The 23,720-nt window shown below is 39.5% G+C and overlaps 3 protein-coding genes across 3 annotated transcripts; 1 reads left to right on the top strand and 2 right to left on the bottom strand.

Annotated features, from left to right (window-relative positions):
- Positions 1 to 553: 553 nt before the first annotated feature.
- spc25 (SPC25 component of NDC80 kinetochore complex) lies at positions 554 to 4,076 on the top strand. Its single transcript, XM_086051658.1, has 7 exons — positions 554 to 702; positions 907 to 1,069; positions 1,162 to 1,227; positions 2,331 to 2,477; positions 2,582 to 2,686; positions 2,813 to 2,911; positions 3,161 to 4,076. The coding sequence occupies exons 2-7, from the start codon at positions 919 to 921 to the stop codon at positions 3,307 to 3,309; spliced, it is 717 nt and encodes a 238-aa protein (XP_085907784.1). The 5' UTR covers positions 554 to 702; positions 907 to 918; the 3' UTR covers positions 3,310 to 4,076.
- On the bottom strand, positions 3,686 to 11,307 carry nostrin (nitric oxide synthase trafficking). The gene is made up of 16 exons (XM_086051657.1): positions 11,281 to 11,307; positions 11,070 to 11,155; positions 10,911 to 10,994; positions 10,156 to 10,218; positions 9,980 to 10,061; positions 8,986 to 9,048; positions 8,399 to 8,497; positions 8,211 to 8,336; positions 7,108 to 7,206; positions 6,883 to 7,008; positions 6,212 to 6,320; positions 6,034 to 6,122; positions 5,826 to 5,951; positions 4,084 to 4,315; positions 3,897 to 3,989; positions 3,686 to 3,822 (listed from the first exon to the last, which is right to left on the bottom strand). Exons 1-16 carry the CDS (start codon positions 11,305 to 11,307, stop codon positions 3,686 to 3,688), a joined length of 1,641 nt encoding a protein of 546 aa, XP_085907783.1.
- Positions 11,308 to 12,501: 1,194 nt separating this feature from the next.
- Positions 12,502 to 23,158, bottom strand: cers6 (ceramide synthase 6). Its single transcript, XM_086052404.1, has 11 exons — positions 22,785 to 23,158; positions 21,484 to 21,589; positions 21,262 to 21,392; positions 18,087 to 18,144; positions 17,767 to 17,817; positions 17,576 to 17,668; positions 15,436 to 15,564; positions 14,834 to 14,940; positions 13,747 to 13,903; positions 13,595 to 13,618; positions 12,502 to 12,883 (listed from the first exon to the last, which is right to left on the bottom strand). Exons 1-11 carry the CDS (start codon positions 22,952 to 22,954, stop codon positions 12,725 to 12,727), a joined length of 1,185 nt encoding a protein of 394 aa, XP_085908530.1. The 5' UTR covers positions 22,955 to 23,158; the 3' UTR covers positions 12,502 to 12,724.
- Positions 23,159 to 23,720: the final 562 nt, after the last annotated feature.

Genomic DNA, 23,720 nt, shown 5'->3' on the forward strand with positions numbered 1-23,720 from the left:
AATAAATAATAATTAAAATATGAAATCAAAAAGATCTGGGGGGGAAATATTCGGCAATAAACTAGATACAGGAAGAAAATCATTCAGTGTAAACATTTTAGTGGGGCTAAATAATGCAAAAATACTTTTTAATCATGAAAAAGATGAAAATGTGAAATATGTTATGAAATGGGATGTAATTCAACGCGTAATAATGAAGTATAAAAGCAAAGCAAAAAATGATTCTGTACCATGAATAAGGAAATATTTATATTCTTTATTGATGAAGTAATCAACGCATTTAATTTGAAGTGTAAACGTTTGAGAGCGGAGCACATTGAAGAAATGAGTAAAACATAAAATTATGCAATGTATCAGAATTTTTTTAGGACAACAGGACTAGATAAAATAATTATTAAACCTAATCTCTTTTTTAGATTTAATTTTTATTTTATTTTGCTCTAATTTTTTTGATTAATTATGAATGCAAATGTAGATGCGATAGTAAGCCAAAGCTGTGATCCTTTTAGATCAATAGATGGGGGTAATTCACTTTTATAGTTTGCGAACTGCCTTTAAATACAAAGAAGAAGAAGTAGGTCCCACCTCCTTACTTCCGGCTTAAGTTTCCGCCTGCAAACAGACAAAATAAACCGCGAAATTTTGAAAATAAAGACCGATCGGAACGTGCTAGTTCAACTGTTTTAACAAACATTTCATCACGTAAGTATCACATCAACGTTTAAAATACCCAGAAGTAAGTTTGTCGAAATATTCAAGTCCCTTAAATTGTGCCACCGCGAACTCGTAACGGTTTGTTGTTGTGCGTTAGCATTAGCTGACGAGCTAATGGCACCGATGCTGACGTCTACTTGTGTTTTCATTTTCCCTTTACATATTCTATAACTTGTACGTCTCCATCCACAGACGCCCTTAAACATGGCATCAATCGCGGATGTCAACAGCGCTCATATTTTTGCCAAGGAAAGAACAGAAGCGCACAACAGAGCGCTGAAAGCGATCGCTGAACTCAAAGACATTTCCGCCGAGTTAAGCCACTCTCATCGGCAGTTTATCAAATTGTCTCGAGGTACGGCGGGTGAATGCCGAGCCTTCTCTTTGTGATTGTTCAACTCATGTCAATGCCGAGTGTTGACCGATTTTCCTTTTTATTTTGCACAGATGGCTGTATGAAGAAATGTGCAGATGACGAGATACTGTTTGAGACCATTGAGACGTTTAAAAAAGGTGAGAATTTTTGTCTTTGGTCAAATGTTTGCACATGTCAATGAGATCAATCAAATCAGAGATGGTCTGTCTTTACATTCATAATAACCAGGGGTGCACTTGACAGTTTTGGTCTGGTTCTCAAGGGAGCAGCAGGGGTTGTTTTTTTTTTTTTTTTCGCCTGACGAACCAACCTCATGGATGAATTTAAAGTTTACAGCTGGGGTGCTGAGCTCCCGGCCAGCCAATATAGAGTTCACTGTTTTGTGCGTTTTAATGCAATTTCATCCCCTAATGAAAGAGAAGAGTGTCACGCTTTGGAAAGTCTGTGACTAAACCATCAAATATAGGTTATTTAAATTGAGTGTTGAGCAACAGCAAAAGAGGAATGGTTTGGATTTATTTAAAAAAAACAATGTAATCCTCATTTCTGTGTAAAACATCTTATTTTGATACAGCAGCACCTCTCTATTATGTTTTTTTTTTTTTAAGTAAAGCAGCCCTCTTTAGTGGTGGCTAATAGAAAAAAAAATAGACCGTGGACTTTGTAAAACAGCGGCGCTTTCTCTGACAACCAGAAACGTTTTTCATAGCTAGGGAAAAAATGGCTGCTAAATCCTGCATAGCTGTAACACATAACAAATAAACGGTGAGCTACAATCAAATGCAGCAAAAATGAGCAGTGATAATGAAAATCATAAGGTTGTGTTGAGTGAACGAAGTTAAGAAATGTTCCACATATCGCTGGCATCGGGCACACATGGGAACTGCCTGTAACAAAATACGGCCAAATCGCAACACTTGGCATCTCTGGTGAGTTGAATTTAATGAACTGTTTCATGTTTTTTCTATCTTGTTAAGTAAATATTGATTGTAAACTACTCCTGGTGGTGTATGTGGTACAGTTTCTGTTATATCATAATTATTATTATTTTTTTTTTAATTTAACAGGGGGATTAAGTTAGTTAAATGTCCATAAACATTTAGTCAAAACCAAGCATTGCTTCTTATTGTGATAGCAGATCCGTGTTGATAGATTGCGCAGGTGAAGTTAATGTGGAGTAAAATCGGGCCGCGTTTTTTCCTTTAATTGTATTGCAATCCATGATTGCCCTGATGCGCAGATCAGCAGCATAAGAATGCATCATCGCTGGAGAAACAGCGCACTCTCGCCGAAATTACATCTGAAAGTGATCAGAAGGAAATGCAGAAAATGACTCTTGTCCGGGAGTTTGAGAAACTTCAGGAAGAAAAAAACAAGACAAAAGAATGTAAGTATAATTTAGGCATCATCAGCCTAGATGTTTTTTATTTATTTATTTATATTTTTAAATAACTGGCATGTCCCCTTGTTTAATTTTCTTTAATTCCACAGTACTTGAGTCCCAATATAAGGCAAACAAGAACAGACTGAAGAACCTGCAAAAAAACAGATTAATTTTTGAGGATAATTTGGGAATGGAAATACGAAAAATTGAAGGCAAGGCAGATTTGTTACTGACATTTCACTTTGTATAATCCTTGCATTGAAAGTCTCAGCAACCCTTTTTTTAAATGACTCCAGTCCTAATATTTGTATAACTGGGTTTGTTCTGTTTTTGTGAAGATGACAAGTTGCAGTTTGTGTTTCGGAGTATCGACCCAGCTGACCGGAACAGTCCATACATTATCACAATGGAACTCAAAAAAGATGGATCATATCAAAGTAAGACCCATTATGAAACTATTACTAGCCTATTTCTAAGCCAAACTGGTCTGATTTGTGAAATCTTTGGCCCAAGAGTTGAGGAAAATTGTCAAAGTAATATACAGTTTGAATGTGCTTCCATCTGCTTTTTTTTTTGTTTAAAGTCATGACAAGAAAAAATATTAATTGTGACAAGAAATTTGAGTTCTTGTCCAGTACCTGTAAATCGTCTTTTGTGAAATTTACGGAAAACTTTCCATGTTACAGCTGTGTCGAGCAAGCCCGCGCTCGAGTGTTTGCCAGACTTGGAGAGACGGCTGCAGGAGACCAAGAAAATAGAGGTTTTCCTGAAAAACGTCAGGAAGCAGTTTATCTCGCAAGCTTGCCAAGACGGGATCAAAAAACAAAGATTATAGAGCTTTGCGGCAAACCCGTGTACAGTATGTTGTCAAATAGCACTTGGAAGCAAAAGAATACATACTGAATCAGGACTCGGATTTATGGATATAAAATGCTTGTGAGGGTGGTAAATAATATCACAGAAATCAGATTCTTACTACACCAGATGAAAACCTGTGACTTTTTGGTTTCATTTTTATTTGAGTACATGACAAAACTCATATTGGATCCTCAAAAACGTGCACACAGGATTGTTTATCTTAATAAGTGGAAATAATGCATAATGCAGCTCTATACATGTATGTGATCCATTTTTCTTAACAAATTTAAGACTATTACTAAAAAAAAAAAAAAAAAGAAGTCCAAATATTATGTTGATTCCTTTGGAAAGCTTCAGGCTTCAGATGATTTGATATTACTTAGCACAGGCAGCTCCTCAACGTAGGTGGAGGGAAAATGACCTGTCTGGCCATTGAGTGCACCAAACCACCAGCCATTCTCTTCCTTTGTGTAAATATCTAGTAGATCCCCTGTTAACACACATTAGTTTATATATCTCCATTCTGATTTTTGGTAAGATTGGACACTTTATTCCCCCCCGTACCTTCTTTCAGAGGTAATTCGTCACTGCGTTGAGGTGTGAAGCTGTATAAGGCCTTGCATTGTCCCACGGTGCAAACGTCTGGTGTTCTTTGAACTGTATGTTTAATGTATTTTACTGTTTAGCATGTTAAAAAAAAACAAAAAAAACAATGTTCCAAATAAACATCTGCTTTCTATAAAAGTCCTACCGTGTTCTTTGGGCTCTTGCGCGTGTGTTGGGGTTTGAACACGGTCTTCTGATTCCGGTAACGGTGCGGTGCCAGAGACCTGGCCACCGGATGCCGGCTCTTCAGTTTGACATTTTGTTGTCTGAACGGGTCCTTTGTAGATGATGGATGCTCTAAGGGAGTGTCTGGTTCTGAAGGGAGTCCTCCTGAATTTCACCGGCCGGGTCAGCTGCACCACACTGTGCTCGCAGTCCTGACGGGATGATCGAGATCATCAATACAGTAAAACCCCACAGCTGTAGTAAAAATCTAGGAATAATTGAGAACCCCTAAAAAAAAAAAAAGGTATTTGTTACTGTAATTGCCTGTTGATGCCACAAGGTGGCAACAATGTTCTACTTTTGTCAAAATGAAGTTCCTCAACTTAGCTTAGGCCTGAGCACAAAACGACGAATGGGTTAAAAAAAATTGCAAATATGCTGAGGTTCAATGTTTCCTTTGATGAATATATTCTAACTAGGGCTGTCAAAATTAAAGCATTAACTATGGAGATTAATTGAAATTTCATAACGCACTAAAAAAGTTAACTCAGTTTTATTTACTTCCTGTAGTAGCTGACCTCTGCTCATGCAGCCAAACTTAGAGGAGAGTCACTGTCGCAAAGAAGGACTTTTTGTAGTTTGACTTTAAAAAGTTGCTTGATGGCTCATTGGAGAAATCCAAAATAATTTGCACACTTACATTGGTTGTACGTCTTTGGTGTATCATTCAATTGTTGTGTTTTACTGGAAAAGAATTATATTCACGGATCAAAGAAAGCTATTAGAACAGTCTTTGAATCCAAATACTGTATACTTGTATTTTTTTTTCCACATTAATTCCAAGATTTTACTCAAGTAAATATCGGTTCCAAGCTTTGTAAAAAAAATGTAGTTGAAAAATGCGATTAATCGCGGAAAATTTTGCGATTAATTAGTTACAAAATTTTAATCGCTTGACAGCACTAGTTCTAAAGCAATTTGCTTGCCCTGATGAGGTCACAATGTGTATATAAAAATGGGGACATCCTAGTGAATATCAAAATTCAATTCCACATTGGTGTTATTTTTGTTGTCCAAACTTCCTGTTTGGGGATGACATGGGATCTGTAAAGCTGTTTACGGTGGGGCTTTAAGAGAGACTGATGCTGTATGCGGTGGTGCATTAGCATTTAGAGTGGATTTTATTTTATTTTTTTCTCAGCCACAACAGTCAAGTAGTGTCCAGAAAAAAACAGGACACCGCTGTGATTCTGCCCCAAAGGGAACGATGGAGCCTCTAATACTGTGTTGACACAACTGCCCTAATTTAACAGTATTTCTAACTTCAAACATCTGTTTCTGCAATAGTCAATGCGCCACATGTAAAAGCGCTTTCACCAAAATGTTATTTTTAATGGTCAAATAGAATTGTTATACCAAAAGCATGACATTTCTTAATTAACTCACTCACTGCCAGACATTTTCTGACCCTCTTTCAACCCTAACGTTTGAAAAAATTTGAAAAAAAAAATATAAATAAATTCCTGGGATTGAATGGCTGGACTGTGAAAAGACGAGTAAATTTGTCAATGGCAGTGAATGAGTTAAGGTGTCAAATTAACAGTATACGCAGCCAAGGGCAATGCTGAATAAAAAAAAAAAAAAAAAATTCTTAATCCGAATACGACAGTTAATTTAATGCCCCTGAGATAATTCGATGAATTTTAACTGTTGGCAGAGTACCTTATCTTTCCACTTGACAATGCAGTCCCTAAATCGATGGAAGGAGCTGGGTTTCCCCTCTAGCTCACACAAGGATACCGAAAGTTTGTAGTGCGTGGCCTCCAGAAGATCCAGCTTCAGAGTGTTCTGGTATGCAAACAAGACGGCACTCAACTGAGCTTCCTCGTTCATCATCCACAAAGTCCAAAGCAGGACACACGGCGCACACCTCATCAAGCTGCTGCTCGGTCTCCTCCAGGTTCCTCTGGTTGGAAAAGGAAGGGTTTTCCGAGTAGGTTTTCATCAGCTTTTCAATCCCTGCAACGAGATAACGGCGACGTTTTCAGGCGAGCGACGTCTTCGGGTCACTCGATTGCATTGAATTGACATAATTAGTGCGGGGTTGCCTTCGCAGTCTTTCTTTGCTTTTAAGAGCGCGTCCTCCAAGCGATGCAGTTTCAGTTTAATGGCTTCTCTTCTCCGCTCTCTGCACATCAGCGATTTGCGGTCTTCCTCCTGATGCATGCGACACAAGCAGGGTCTGAATTAATCAGAAGCTACAATACAGAGGCACCAATGGAAAATACATTAAGGCATAACTCTGTGAAATTTAATACGGGTAAAAAAAAAAAATTATACAGATATCGTAACAATCGTCAAGTAATAATTACGATGACTTTCAGTTCCACGCGGCGTCAAAACTACTGCAATAATCGACAATGCATTTTAACCATATTTTTCAGACATTGTGCCGTTGTAGTCAAACATCCGTCATGCTTTTGAGAGTAATAGCGTCGCTGTCATGTGAAAAACACTTATCTCCATTTTTTTTCTTCATTTTCTTATTTTTTTTTTACATGAATGGTGTTCCCGCGTTACATCGCATTAATGTGAAAATTTAAAAAGTTTCCAAAATCGGAGACGTTTTTCGCAGCGCAGCGGCGATATGCTATATTAACATACAAGAACCTTAAAACTAAATAGTGTCATTTCCCTTCATAGAACATTACATTAGAGTGAGACTACCAAGCAGGGATTCCATCCAGAAATTGACTTCAAATAATAAGAGTAAACATACAAAATAATCCGTCATCAAAAATTCGGCTGTGTTGTCTGCTGTTGTGACGTTGTTCTCCTCCACCAACGTTTGTATGTCTTTATCCATGTCCACTCTTTGGACCAGCAGCTCGATCTGCTTTTGGCCCTGGAACGATCACATTCATCCAAATTGAAGTTACCTTATCATTAATGGCATGATAAGAATCATGAACAACAATAGTGCATATTTATTAGGACATATTACATGTTTGAGGGTCTGGCCAAAACTGGACATGTGCAGGTTGTACCGGCTCAGAATGTTGCAAAGAACTTCAATTCGTTGTTTCTCGAGCTCCTGGATGACCTTCAAAAGCAGGAAAATGACATTTGGGTGACGCTGTAATGTACTTAGACGTACTGGACACTGTTGTTAAAGAGTTCAACCCCCAAATTTTCTTGGCAATAATCTGTTCTATGTGCCTCCAATAGTCTAAACACGCCATTCTGATTAATATTTTGTGCGATATGAGTTAAGCAGCAATGGCCAATCACGGCTGGCCTGTTTTCTAAAGCTGAGCCATGATTGGTTGTTACCTGAGCGCTGAGCAATTGTGATGTCGTTTTCAGTCGACAGAAAGTGGCAAAATGGCCGCCCCGTGAGATGGACAAAAACAGGCGGTAAAAATTTTACCGCTTAAAGCAAAACTTTGTCATCTTAAGTTTTCATTGATTATGGCGGCGCCATGTGGGCAAATGCGGTGGTGTTTTAAGTAAAGTCACCCACATTTCCCATGAGCGCCGGCGGCGCAGGACTGTCGTGGGATCCTGAGCTCTTGCTCACCTGCAGTTGGACTGAACTGCATTTCTGTACGAAATATATAAAAATACAATATTTTGTCTGTGTAATGAATGGGGAAAGGGGGGGGGGGTTGGGGAGTGACATGTGCCGTATAGCAGTCAGCACATTTGTAGTTTTTTTTTTGTGTGTGACAGGGTTTGTGGTTTCCACCTCAAAGTTGCCTAGTGCCGGTAAAAGCAAAACAGACCCCCTCAGGCCATGACAAAGGTACCATTCAATCGGTCGTCCGCCTATGTTTCATCGGAAGAGTTATGAAAATATTTTATTAAGGTCGAATACTTACGCGGTGTTGCTTTAACTCATATTCCACATACGTTATGTTAATCAGAATCCCGTGTTTTGGACTAGTGGAGCTACATACAGTAGAACATAATATTGTGAAGAAATTGTTTGGGTTGACTTCCTTCTTTAAGTACATTTGCACAACATAATCGGAGCCAATACAAGAAGCAGCATGTCAAATTTGACTGACTACTTCACACTTTAAGAGCTAAAAGACGTTTGGGCACCTGGTAGCAGTTTTTGAGTGTATTTTCCCACTTGAGTCTCATATGTTGGCCCTCCATGTTGGTATTAAAGTACTCCTCATCCACCCGCGCCTGTACCTCTGCCGACTTTGTCAGCCGGTTTAGCATCTGCAAAGGCGAATGGGAAATGGGTCACAAAAATTCTACGCCGCATTTGGAAAACATCTTACCTTTTGTTTTTCTTTCTCTGTGGATATGTGCTTATTACTCTCAACAAAGTTGAATAAGGCTTCGTGCTCCCGTGTTAATCCAATGAGTTTCTTCTTGGTCTGTTACAGAGTTCAGCAAAGGCAGACATAAGGATGTAGCCAATGTGTATATTTGAAGGACTAAAGCAGGCCTTCCATAACTTACACTAACTAAATTAAAAAAAAAAAAAAAAAGAAAGTCTATAATGCTCAGTTTTGACATTGTTGACATTTATTACTGCGGTAATGCACTACACCCGGTGGAGAGTTGTTTCTAATATTTTGATTACTGTACCTAAAAGCACAAAATTAAAAAAAAAAAAAGATTGTCAATATAATGCTTTTCAGTTCCAAACCACCGCAAAGACTCAGTGGTCTGTTTCTTTTGGAGCTTAATAGTAATGATTTAACATTACCACAAGTGCAGCGGCACCATTTCTTCCTCTTGTAAAAATTAACATCAGGATCGGGCTGCCCTTATGACCCCTGCTTTTAATTCACAGATGCACAAATAGACTAAACGGCTGTGCTCGGGCTCTTATCCTTGTATCTATTAGAATAGCCTTAACCTTGAGTTGCTCAGTCCAGTTCGCCGTAACAAGTTTTCCAGTTCTCTCAATGGCGTTGTCGAGCTGTTAAAACAGAGGACGTTCATCAAGATTCACGTTAAACAGTGTTATTTTTTAAACATACTCTATACAGTTGTGCCTTGAGATGGGTGTGACCCGACTTGAAAATTATTCCAGATCCGATTTTTTTTCTTTTTTTTTTTTGACCTGCGGGTAAATATTTGAGCTATAAGTGCTGTGCGTACGGTGGCAGTCAACTGAGCTCACAACAAGCAGAAGTTTGGCAGATAGTGAATAGTTGTTCAACAATAGAGGCTTCAAGATGTTTATTTTTACTCACAGTTTAAGTTTACTCGTACCAAAAAAAACCCATAATTACTCATTTTGAGCAACCACGCAACTTTGCCTTATGCTAGCTTAATGCTAACACGTGATGGGAAACATTGACGGGCTAACGGATAGCATCAATAGTCACGGTGTTATAAGCCTTAAAACGGATATTAGAACACATAGCCCGACAATATAACAATATTCACAGATATATACTGTGTATATATATATATATTCGTCCTCTGTGAAGAATGACTAATATTATACTGCGGCTTACTGAAGAGCTGAGACCGTCGAAAAAGCAATTCAATGTTCATTGAATTGAAGCAAAAAAATAAAAATAAAAACCTTCATTTTATTACGTATTTGATTGCCATTAATGTATGTTTTTATAAAGCACAATATAATAATAGAGTTCATTTATTTTCATTAAACAATTCCAATAATCAAACATTACAAAAGTTTTTGTTTTTTTAGGGGTGAAGGCTGGTACAGACTAATGGCAATTTTCAGTCATTTCAACGGGGGGATGATGATTTGAGATATCAGTCATCAGTTTGAGTTTTGACAGTGGTCATGGAACAAATGAAATTTGTATCTTAAGACACGACTGTATATATATATATATATATAGAAAAATTTAAAAAAACACGAAAACACACACAGGCCTCTTTCGCTTGTTATGCTCGTCTAAGACTTGACGTAATTCCAGTATGGCCTCCTGCTGAAATGCATTTCCCAGTGATCTAAAAATAAATAAATAAATCGCAACATTGAGCAGCTTTTTTTTTTCTTTTTTTTTCTTTTTTCCAATCATCAATGGTTTAGAATAAAGACTACCTGTGGGCATCTGCTCGGGAGTACATCTCATCTGACACCTGACACCAGGCACCGTAGACAGAGCTGAAAGCATGAAAAGGTTACAGCTTCACACTCGCTTGTGTTTAGATCCCGTCTGCTGCTGCGATTCTATCATCTAGTGCCCCACGGAACAATTATTGTGGGGAAAAGTTTAAACTGGGGCTGAACAATTCATCGAATTCAAATCGACAGAACAAAAAAAAAAAAATGGCTTCATTTCAGATGAACTGTGTGTACTGTATATTTTATACATTTATTTGTCTGGATAAATTCAGTATATAAGAAGAGCAGTCCACATGCTTACAGATCATTGTCTCATGAAAATTAAAAAGCGATAAAGCCACAGATTTGTTCGCATACAGTAGTTGATCTGATTTGGTGATTCACCAGTACTGTCTTATGTTCACACCGCACTTGTTTGAAAGAATTTTATGAAATTGTCGCAGTTAATGCTTAAAAGACTGCAAGTCAAAGTGTTTAATAAGTTAACTCATTTTCATATTAATTTATGGTTCATTTGCCTTTTTTTTTCCAGCGTAAGCTTCACCAATAAGACCAAAACATTTATGTATTATAAACCTGGTATCATTTATTTGAATAGTACTGAATTGTGTTTGTGAAAAAAAAATAAAATACAACCTACATGGCAAGTGGCACTTGAAAAAAAAAAAATCAAAATGTTTCAAAATCATTTAGCCCTTGTTTAAACAACACAATAAGCCTGCATCCCTTACTTGTTGGTCATCCCTTTGGAAGCTCTCAGAAGTTTTCCAGCCAGTTTTTGAAGCCCCTTAGCATATGTGTGGTCTAGCTCGGACCTAAAACAGGTGTCATGAATGCCAAACGCTTTACAAGTCACTCGGTTGTAAAGTGTGCTGCTGCATTTCTTCTACCTTTGCTGCATAACGCCCATAAGTTCTTTGCAGAAATACTCGCCATCTTTCGACACCCGTTTGACATTTTGATACAGTTGGTTGTACTGAAAGAGCGCACAAAAGAGAATTGGAAACCACCCCCCGCCAGTTCATACAAAAGACGTGTAGTGGATCAATACACACCAGGACAGATCATTTGAAAACTAAAGCGTTTGACGCAGATACTCACAGAGCAGCTGCTGATATAGTCCTTCATCTTAAAGACTGAAGCAGTTTGTTGACTTTGGACCTGGAACTTTGACCGCCTCCTCCCAAAGTCACTCATGCGGAAATCACCGGACTTTACAAAGGAAAATTCCAGCTAGGCCTCAGCTATTATGTCAAATAAGTTTATAATCGAAAATGTTTGATCTTAACTATGCAGAGCACTTTTGTTGTAACCGTGGTTGTTTTTTTAAACACAGTGAACCAACTTAGCTTGTCGGAGATCTTGTACAATGTAAATGTACATTATATTTATTAGAGATGGACCGATATGCTTTTTTCAGTCCCGATGCCGATACCGATTATTAGTAGTCAATGAGGCCGAGAACCGATATTCATTTTCAGTGAAAAGGAAAATATTGGCATCAAAATCTAAAGATAAATTTACTCTTCACTTTGTTGTAACGTCTTGAAGCATGTTTATCGAACAATGTTTCAGGTTTGCATAATGGTGATTTTTTTTTTTTTAAATCATTACCACAGGAAATTTTTGACAGTATACATCTCTCAAAATTCTAATAAAGAGTTCAGGGAGCACCCAGGATTGTCAGCATGTCTTAAAAAGGATAAAGGAAAATTTCAACAATATCTCCATGTAGTTTTCCACATTAATAAAAATTTCAAAATGACGGAAATGTTAAACTTTCACATATCTTAGTTTTGATTTCCACAGTTTTAAATTGATTTATTATCGGCCAGCAGAGTTTTAAAAAAAGGCCGATGCCGATATTCGTCAAAAAGCCAAATATCGGCCCGGCCGATAATCGGTCTTTCCCTAATATTTATCACACATTAAAAACAACCCAAGGCATTTGTAATGATATTTCATGATCATTTATTGAATAATTCAAACAACCCATGACTGCCTTGCTCAAGGCACGCGAGCAGAAATGCGCCGCGCGACTCAACAAAATGCTTCGATAGGGAATACAGCATCTAGGCATATCTGATGCGCACACATAATACTGTTGTTGACATCTCATATACAGCTTAAGTGGACAATGTTAGTCTTTTTTTTCCCCTCCCAAAATAGATGAGCCAGTTCCACACATCGTAGCTCACCAATCATCATCTTGGCAAATCTTTGGGGGTGTAGCGTTGAAAGTAAATCTGCGAAAAATAAATAACATAAAAAGACACAAACATAGAATGCGCACACCCCCCCCCCCCCCCCCCCCCCCCCCGGGATGCCAGACGACTGCGTATCGACGTAGCATGTGGTAAAAAATGGATACAAATATACCGATGGATTGATTTAGAGTGCTGATGCGAATATGCAGATGAGGAATTTAGTCCAACTGAAAACAAAAATGTCCAGAATGCAATAAGTGATGTTGATGCCGTCTCCACACTCACACATGGACACACATGGATGGATGGTGTGTAGCTCCAGTGCTGTGACGGTTCAGTCAGTGTTCATCAGGGTAGGAGGCTCCTGTCAGGTAGCCGTTGGTCCCGTGAGATTTGTTGGTCCCGTTGGTGGCGCTGTTGTGGTGTTTCTGTTTGGCCGGAGGGCTGTCATCCTCATCCGAGCTGGACTCAATGTCACTGCAATCGTCCTTTGACACCTGAATTTAAGACGTTTATCGTTTAAACAGCTCGCATTGGTTGAGAAACACGGTGTAGATTGCTAATACGGTTTTCGGCGTTTTGTCTTCCAATCAGGCAATTTACCAAACCCTTCCGTCTCGCCCGTTCTGTTTCTGTCGCCCTATAGTAACGCTCTGCAAGCACTGAAATGTCCACCCAACAAGGCGTCACTGTCGCGTTTGCCCGCGCGGGTCTAAGAGTACGACGATAAGTCGGTTGTGGATTAGCAAAGCAGTTAGCCTCGCGTTGCTAGCTTTCGCTAGTCTGATTTGCGCTAGTCTTAAAAATACTCATACCAAAGAGACCACCCGACTGGCGGGGAGCTCTTGCTTTGTCGCCAAAAACAATCTGTCCAACAATGTGCGGGCAACACCTGTGTGCTAATGAGAACTTAATTCATCATACAAGCACCGGCGTCACAAAACGCGTGTCGCCTTATGACACTGTGTCATAGCTACTTTGGCAGAAGGGGAATAATGCACTACGCTTTTATCGTGTCAAAAATATCTCTCCTAATGTAAATCTATCCTCAAATATACTAAAAAGCACCAGTGAAAATTAAACAGAGAAATGCTAATTTTTTGGGGAGCCTGCCAATCACAGCATAACATTCACATAATTCAAAAAAAAATAAATAATAAAGCCTTATAGGAAAGGTATAAACGATGAACCGCAGTTTCACTACTTACATGTAAAGGATTCCATTTGCCCACCTTGTTGGTTGCAGGTTAGCATAGAGAGTAGAAAAGGGAAGTCAGAGATGGCTATTGTCAGTATTCATTGACCGTGCCAAGCAATGACGGCTACAGCACGGAGACTGCTAAACGACTGGAACGTTTACCTTTCCTTTGGAGATGGCCTGGTACGCCGTCTTCACTATGAGGTAGGACCAGTAGGAGTGAAGAAGCTGCAGCAAGATTAGAAGCAGGTTGAAGACCCACCAGGACGGGTAAGGCCCAACAATGTCCCAACTCTCAAACAGGGTGGTATTTAAAATCCTACCAGACAGAAAGGAAAATGGAGAACACAGTGAGCAGTGTTGTCATTAAAAAGGTGATGCGTTGCTTCGGTCAAGTTCATATCTCATAAAATCCTCGAGCCATTTATTGGAAGTGGCTGTCGGAATCAAGATGAACATACTGATGTCATGGCAACCGCTTTATAGTAGTGGCGACTTTTTTTTTTTACGATGACAATCACCATGTTTACGCAGAAATGTGTTAGAATGCTGCCATGAGCAGTGCAAAGTCTGACGAGTGAGTAAATTAATTATCATTACAGAAAAAAAAAAAAATCAAACTAAATGAATGTGTCACATTTGATGGAACTAGGTCAGGTGACTAGTCAGACACTCGATCATGTTTCCCCTCGTGAAAAACAACAATATCACCCAAATGACAATGTGACATTCACCGCAAAATGTCAGGACACAACAAGGACCAAAGAAGGAAATAAACAGCTCTTTGCAAATTGAATGAAAACAAGACAAAGAAAGCCTTTCGAATTGCTCCGGCCACTAGACACATTTTTTTTTTTTTTTTTTTTTTGTTATGTTTCGCAAGCCATGAACCATAATCATTTTCTTTTTCATTTGTGGAGTTCTTTTGACTCTCCAAGGGACCGTCTCCATAGTAACTATTCCTTAGCAACAACATTCACAGAAATGTGTCGGAGGTGTTGACGAAGTGAAATTTTCAGGGTTTTAAAAGACAAACGTTTCACATCAACAATTAAGCTAAACCTGTACATGAATCCTAAAAATGAAGAGTCGGGTTCGCTCTGCTCCGAATTATCGTTAACACAAAGCATATCCTTTGTCATGGGTTGTTATTTTAATCCCACGTGAAAATGTTTGCTCCACTTTTTGCGGACACTCCATCTAGAGCATGCTAACGACTTGTGAGCTTCACAGGAAAAGTGACACTTACCACACTGGGTAAACTGCCAGCCTGGAACTTATGAAGAGGATTGCAAACATTGCGAACAGGAGGTTGCACAATATCTGACATTTGGCATAGTTAGCCATCTTGGCGGCCTAAGGAAAAGCACAAGACTGATTTAAACAAGTGACTTCTGATGACATCAGTAAAAAAAAAAAAAAAAAAATCTGCTCATAACACACATTAGTTACACCTACTACACGAGACACGAGTGACCCAATTTACTCATTTTCCGAGATACGAACTCTCATTTGGTCAATTTATTAACAAAGAGAACCACATCGCTTTTAAAGGCGTGCTAGCTTAATGCTAAAAGACAGTAGGTGGCCCTGTAGCATCGGCGTCGCGTTCTAGGACCGGCGCAGCAACACGTAGATAGAAAATATAAGAAGAGACTCACAGATCAGACACATTTTCTTCATCCTCTGCAAAGAATGACTATTATTACTGTGGTTTTGCTCCATTTATGTCTATCAGGCGTGTTCAGTGAAGCTAACATGCTAATGGGGGGTGGGGGGTGGATGAATGGCTGGAACGGCGATGACGTTCAGCCACATCGCCAGTGTCTTCACGCGACCGCCCACCCTCACCTCTATCAGGACGTCAGCCGCATCATGGAGGCACATGACCAGAGTTCCGACTCTTGCCATGTTGTTCACATAAGAGAAAGTGACGAGGGAGATGGTTGCCACATGGTGAAGGAACATAATCAGGAAATCCTGCAGATACAGATTGCAGCCATGTCAGCATGAATGTGTCACTCTGTGCGCATGACCACCGTGCGCACATTATCGTTGCGTGCTTCAAACCGTGACATTTACTGATGTAGTCTGATGGCTATTTTAAGAACCAACGGTCTAAAGACGTTGGGTTAGGTCAGACTTGGGAGAGAATTTCCGAAATACTGAAATTTTATTACAGTACAGCTATCGGTGGATGAATACAGCTTTGGGAAAAATGAAGCGCTCAACAAACACAGGACCCTTTTGTGATATTTTAACAATGAGAATTAAACATTTATTTTACTTGAAACATATGGCAAAATAAGCAAAACGGATAATTGGACAAAAGCATTATGACACAATACTTACTCAAAGATTAGGCTTGGCCATTCCTAAATCTCAAATGTTAATCTTATCGTGACATTTTTCCTAATTTTTTTTTTTTGCTTTTGTGACACTTCAAACTCTAAAACAACAAAAACAAGACGGAGAAAGGGCTTTTGACGGCAAGATCATTTATTTACAGAAATACAACCATGAGCGACGCTGACTCGTCGCATGGGTCAGGTTGAACGTCTGCGGCTTTTTTTACATGCCGTTCGCCATTCACCACACGACCGGTGCCATCTTTTCTCACGATTCCCACGACTCTTATATACTCTGTTTATACCACACACATACGTACGATGCTTGAGTATGAGGTGCCTCGACTTTCCAAATCCAAAGCGATGCAACGCCGCCATCACCAGCGCACACTAGATCTGTTCCTCATCCTTTCATTTTACAACGGCACTTTTGCACACCTTGATTAAACTTACATTATATGATACGCTAATGATAGAAAACCGAGTTAAAAATGTGTGTCATTTTTCAATTCCTCTTACAAGAGAATGTCACTGTGATTTCCCATTTGCATGGACTACTGCTCTATGAAAAAAAAAAAAAAAAAAAAAATCATGAATACGACACCCGACATTGTAAAGCTTCAAAACGGTGACCAGCAGGGAAGCAGACATCGATCAAACCTTAGCAACGGAAATGTGAGCATTCAAGAGCAACCAGAACCAGGCCAGCATGGCGACGGAATGAGAAGGAAGACAAGAAGGACGGGAAGGATGTAGAAGACACCGAATGAAAGCAAGACGAGAGAAGTGCGGGGGATAACATACTGGAATTGGCAGGGGATGCAGAGGACCTCCTCAGTGAAGTGCTGTGCATGAAAAAACTGAAAGGAGAAACAAAAAACAGACAACATGCCAAGAGTCAACACAAAGATGACAGAGTGAGGGCGTACACGCTGTGGCGTCACATGTGTTGTGGTCAGGGTAGACAGAATTGGGAGGCGGGGCGGGGGTGGACTGGAGACAAGAATAAAATTATGGCTGGAAGGCATGCAAGTAACAATGCACGAATCAAAATATAGTATGTAAGTGGCCACATTTATGATTTGAATTAAAAAAAAAAAAAAAAAAAAAAAAGTGACGAAAAATGGTTGAAAATGGGTTGACAGTGTTCCATGCCTATGTTGAATACTCATTTCCCTGAAATTGGGGGGAGTTGTACAGTCCGGTGAAGAGCGTCTGATGCGGCCAGATAATATACCAGTACTCACAGGCACACATTCTTTATCCTCTGCGAGGCTAATATTACTGCGGTCTACTGAGGAGTTTGGATTGTCTCCATATACTTTTTATACTCTCAAGCCTGTATTATACTGCCCCCATGTGGCCAAGGCACACACACCAGAAAGAGCAGCGCAATGTCCATTGAAGTGAAACAAAATGTGGCAAAATTTGTTTCAATCTTTACATTCCAATTTAGTTATGTTGTTTGTGAAGTACAATACACAGAATGCTATTTTTCTTATTTAAAGAACAAATACAAATTTATACTACTATCACTTTAAAAGGATTTTGAGAGTAAAAAGATTTTTTTTTATGTTTAAAAAAATAAAAAAAACAGTAGAATAAGCTCAAACATTAGAACCCGTGCAATAATGTGCTCGTACCTTCCTCCTGATGTCAGTGAATTGGGAAAAGAGCAAGGACAGGTAGAAAGACAGCTCCAGTATATAGTAATAATGGATGTCCACAGTCAGTGGCTGCAAGAACACACAAAGGCACAAGGTCAAAAAGATTTGCCGTATACTGTCTTAAAAATTAGATGTTGTAAACCTAATGTTAAAAAAACAAAGCCTACCTGGTAAGGATAGTTATACCAGCATTCTTTAGTGTTCCACAGCCAGGGTGTCTATTGACAAGGAAAATTACTATTAACCTATTGTACCTTTATGGAAATCAAGGTACAATTAAAAAGGGAAGCTTATAAATAAATCACATATATTTTTCTACAAGTAGATTGTCCTTCTGGTTGAACCACATGGGCGTGAAGAGTATCTACTATAATAGCCAAGTTAAAATATTATAATTCCTCATTTAATGGCGGGGGTGTAACTAACCCACCTACAGAAAGTACCCATGGGGAAAAATATTTTTTTTTATTGTTGGTTGTTTTCTTACCTTTTTAAGGAAACGCACGCCATAGGTGAAAATGTAGAGATAAAATGTGAATCTCCACCTGAAAGAATCGTAAAAAACAAACACAAAAAACACATTGAGAATGAAAATAAAAGTTGGATGCGATGTTTGTTTTTTTTATATACAGCACAAGTAGAGCAGATGCATTTCATCATAAAGCCTGAGTTAAACAAGGCAAACAAACAAATAGAAACAGCTACAACAGTTTTTACTTAAATTGAAATTAGGGGTTGTGGGCTTTGACTGTGCTTCTGACTGCCAGGCCAGCACACTAATTGGCCTCTGCCTCAATCAATGCGTGAACCAGTTGCTCTGTGTTCCACTGAGCTCGATAAGGTAGTGTTTTACCAGAGTTGCTGAACTGTGGCACGTGGGGGCGATGCACGGGCTTTGAGCTAGATTAAAGGACATTGTAAAGAAAATTAGCTGGGCAAGTCTACCTGGCACATAGGCAAGACTGTTGCATGGCAACTGCTTCGTCAAGCCCCCTTTTTCAAGTACTGCTGAATAGCTGCTATATGTGTGCAATCACAGTGACTCACTCACTTTGACACGAATAACCTTTGTTTTGCTCCGATGTCAGACATCAGATCTTTTTGTCGTTGATTTTTTTTTTTTTTCTTTTTTACAGGGAGAGTGGCTGAGGATAGATTGGAGGACATAAGGCCTCCTGCTACAATGCTAGGTAATCTATTGTATTGAGCTCCAGATAAAGAACTGCATCTGCCTTTAAAAGGATAATTATGCTCACTTATAGTTGACAATATCAGATAGGGATGTTTATTATACCCGATTATAGATCTTGTTTTTAAAAGACATGCCTATCTTTGAGCAAGAACAAATGCATGTATCTGTCTTTCGAGCTAGCTTGCTAGCCTATCTATCTATCTATCTATCTATCTATCTATCTATCTATCTATCTATCTATCTATCTATCTATCTAAGAAAAGTACAGTATAAATCAAGAAACAGCAACTACTTTTGTTTACTGTATGTACTGTATATACTTTAAAGCTAACGTTGAACAGAAACTTATTGAATCATTTTCAAGGTTAGTGGAATGTAAAGATCAGCCCACATAAAGGACTTTGTGTCTTGATGGGTAAATGGGCTTTCATTTGTATAGCACGTTTGTACCTTCAAGGTACTCTATAAACGCTTTAACAGTGCCCCCATTCATCTACTGATGACGCAGCATCAGAAGCAACTTGAGATTCCGTATTTTGCTCAAAGACAGGATGGAAACGATAACCTTTCTTTCCGATGTCATAGTTGTGGTGAAAATAAAGCAGAGGGAGCACTGACGAAGATGGTCTGAAACAAACATGACTGTACAGCATGCTGTTTTGTGTTTTACCAAAGGAACATGCTAAAAGGATAAATGTTGTTGTGAAACCCGATGCCAACAACTACTCATTCAGTCTCACCATTTATTTTTTTTTAATGGAAGTCCTGTCAGTTCCTTCAACACTAAAGAGGCTTTCTGTTCATTTGGCCGGGACTATTCTCACCTACGACTGTGATGAAGCAAAGCAGCGACAAAAGCTCAACTTCATTATAGTCAGATCAAGTGGTACCACAACACAGGGCTCAGATAATGAAGAGATCCTAACAAATGCGGCACAAAGAATGCTATCGTTCTGGAACAGCTGCGTACGTGGGCCTAATTACGACAGAATCTCTGTAGGAGGGATGCTAGCCAAAACCAACAAAGGACGTACATTATAAGTACAGCCACTTATGCTTTTGTGAGGAACACGTTTTTTTTTTTGTGTCGAATCAGCTATGTTCAGAAGAACACAAATCTTGTGTCAGTACAGCAGACTTGGAAGTTGTAGTCTGGAGTCCAGCAGTGTGGATCAAGGAAAGGGAGGTTTGGAGTGAGAACTGAAAAGAAGCCTCAGGCAGAGTCAGAGACGTGTCTCAAAAGTATCACGTTGGGTTCATTGGTGTCAGACACGATGCCTCCGACAGCCTCATTTGTTGGTCTTTAATATCACACCGCTTACGATGACTGATCTCCCTGATGGCAAAGCGCCCCAGTGCAGATTAGCCGCTTCTCTGTTACAGCCGGGGTGGCTTTGTTGGTTCACAGCGGTGTCAAGACTTAAGGCATTATACAGCTTGGAGTACTTTGCAAGTGACCCTAGCTAGTCTCTTTTAGAATACAATCAGAACATTTAGTAAATAATGGTAAGTTGTAATTAAGTAGTTAGTGTCACCGCCCCCCTCGCATGCTTCTGCTACACTTATGTCATAGAATGCAATGAAAAGTATGGTAGAAACATTTTAAGAAGATTGCATGGCTAAGTCTGCGAGTGTCTAAAAATACACACAGTCAAAGCTCAAATTAAAGCATAAAAAGATCAAGGCTCCAGATCACTCGCAACCCTGAACAGGATAAGCGGTAGCGGATGAATGAATCAAAAGTTAGATGAGGCCTTTTAAGCATTACGTGGAGAAATAAGACATTTCTGAGCCAAGTAGTCACTGAAACAAAACTGAAGTTATTGTTGACTAGCACAAACAGTATATTCAAATATGCCTGCCCAGAGCCACAAAGGGATGACATCAGAGAAATTTGACTGTATATTTATTTAAGTGTTTTGAGCTTCTGGCAAATATTTTGGACCTTGAAAATGGATATACTGTACAGTGAATTCTGGTTTATCAGCACGCTTGTTAACGTGACGCAACATACTTGCGTGTAGCGGAAGGTTCGAGGCAAGCTCGGTGCTCGCCGCACTACGTAGCTCGCAACGAGCTTCGACTAGCTAGCTAGTGTGGCTAAATATGTTACAAAGTCGCTATTAAGTCAGTACTCATCACCTCCATGGCGGCGAATAAGGCTCACTTTTGACTATTATTTTAATTATTTTGACTTTTGACAAAACATTTTCTGAAGTAATACGAGGAATCACGGAGAAGACACGCTAATTACCAAGCTAACCTAAAACTGACACATTGCTAGGCTAACCTAAAACTCACACATATTTGTTTAAGACTGCAATTAAGTGCTTGGGTGACTTTTCATAGAAGTCTGGCTGGTACCACGTTAAAGTGGAGCGTATCCAACTTTGAATAGCAAAATAGCAGGCGAATTGATAAGTGTCTGTAGTCAGGGGAGAACTTTAAATGTATTGAAATGTGGCCTTACATGCTTTCACAGAACCGGGCGAGAGTGCTGGGTTTCTCTTGGTTGCGTCTTTGTCGGAACCAGCGCTGGATGGTTCGGACATCCCAGTCGAGCTGCTTGGACAATCCTTCCAGCCTCTTTTCGTCCGGGTGCTGGTTAGACAACAGATGTTTAATGCTTTCAATCAAAGGCAGATCATTTTTTAGTCCAGTGCTGACAATAATGACATTGAACAAGGACCACCTTGGTAATAGCGGTGAAAACCTTCTCCAAGATAGCATTGGGTTGGGCTTTTTGTGGCCCGTTGGCTTGTATCTTCATACCCACAGCACAAGGCCTGGCAATGAACCTAAAATAGAAAGTGGTATGATTATAGCATTAAATAGAGGAAAAAAAAGGATCAGATGAGTCATCAGCAAGAGTCTTAGTTTCGCGATTCTAAACTATTATCAGTTATATACATTATTGTTGCCAATGTTTATATGACCTGCACTTTTCAATACTTTAATCACAAATGTCATATCAAAGAGGAAGACATTGGGAAAAATAAGAGAACCTAGACCAAAACAGCTCTGTTAAGAGAAGTGGTTTTATTTGTATGGCATGAACTAGCATGAAATGATCATGCATTGGGTGTTCAGCGCTTGAATTTTGCCTTTAGGTCAGGATGCTAGGGTCATTTTCCTGGTGAATGCGTCCATAAACTCCCATGATGGCCAACGTTAATTGAGATTTATTTACATTTGAATATTTTATATACATTTTTTATAAATAGTGGTGTCTACAAAGTTGTTTGGTACAAAAAATGCTCACAATATTTCAAGTTATTAAAACTGAAGACAATATTCAAATTTGGTCCAGAGTTTAGCAAGAAATATTACCGTAAGTGATTTTCTTTAACAGACTTGTCAATATTAATGTGACAAGGCCAGGCCTTGAGTTTGATACCTTTGATGTATAAGTAGTAGTAAATAGAAAATGCACCAGTTAAGCAGAAAATCCGGCTAGTCAGATCAGTGTAATGTACAAATTGCTTCTTGTGTTTAAAACATGTGCCACAACAGAGCTGATACAATAATTATCAGTCTGCTTTATTCCTTTCTTTTAAGCAGAATTGGAGTACTGCACTTTCTCTTGTAAATAACAACAATGCTTGAGAGGCCTGATCTCATTTGCATGGCCATCGCTGCTCTGAGCCACATTACTGACTGCGAAATAAATGGGCGATAATAATAATATGAGACGTTGCAGCGTGCACGCATTCAAACTGGAGCCCGTGGTCAACATTGTGCGTGGCCGAGGGTGACAATTTAACCAGAGTACACTGCAAGTTGATGATGGGACAACTACTTGGAGCTCCAATGCGGCGCGTTCTAACGCTGCGGGCCTGCAGGAGGGACGAAGTACGCCGGTGCGAGGGGGGTGGGGGCAGCGAAAAGCACTAGTCAAGGGTGCCATTGTTTAAAGTGGAAGCAGCGGCACCATCAGCAGCAGCGGCAAAAAAAAAAAATAAAAAAAATAATGAATCAATCAAAAGGACTCACCTTTCGAAGAGCAGCCGCACCATGAAGATGCAGAAGGCCAAAGGGCACGCCAGATAAAGGTCCTCGGCTTGCGGGAACGTCGCCTCGTCTGTGTTCTTCAAGTCAGCCCACGTTACGTTGTGGGGGAGCCAGAAGCGCTCGTTCCAGAACCACGCCAAGATACCGGCCATCTCTCCAGGCCTACAGACAGTTACCAGTGTTCCGATGAATCCCCGATGGACGTTGAAGATGAGATCGAGCCCTCGCTCAATGGCTGCTGCGGCTAACGACTGTGATGACGGACTGGCTGACTGACTGGTGCTGAATCGCCGGCCGTCCGTGTCTGCCAAGCTCCTCTCGTGTGGGGAAGTGGACGCAGTCGGCTCCTCGCACGTGATTGGTGCGTTTAGATGTCACACAACAAGCCAGGACATGGTCACTTTTTTTTTGGTGCGTCGACTAACCCACACAATGAACCAATGGATGTGTTTATTACGCGTATTCACACCTTACACCTCACAACTATTATTTGCAAATAAAGTGATGAACTCTTTTGTATTTTTACGTTTGAGTTATTCCGAATATTAATACACTTGTAAAATGTAGGAAATTAAATTTCATATATTTGCCATTGTTTTCAACGCAAATGAATCTTGGTAAACCATGACATCTGTCGACAGATTTGTGTATTACAGCTGAATAATCACCCGCTGTGCATTTGTTTAGCTGCGTAAAAAAATCCAGGCGTGTGGTACTTATTCTTCTAAGTAATTACGTTTCTTATATGTTGTTTCACTCATCTGTTGCACAATAGTATTAAACTGTTAAATTGTGGAATGACATAGAAAATGAATCTGTGCTGTCTTAGTCTGAAGTACAGAAAGTATGTAGGCACAAAAGAAATCGTGTTGGAACTTGCAGTGATGCTAATAATTTGACTGAATGAATGTTAGTGTG

Source organism: Filicampus tigris, chromosome 14 (genome assembly GCF_054856515.1).
Source record: "Filicampus tigris isolate MCC_2025a chromosome 14, RoL_Ftig_1.0, whole genome shotgun sequence".
NCBI lineage: Eukaryota > Metazoa > Chordata > Actinopteri > Syngnathiformes > Syngnathidae > Filicampus > Filicampus tigris.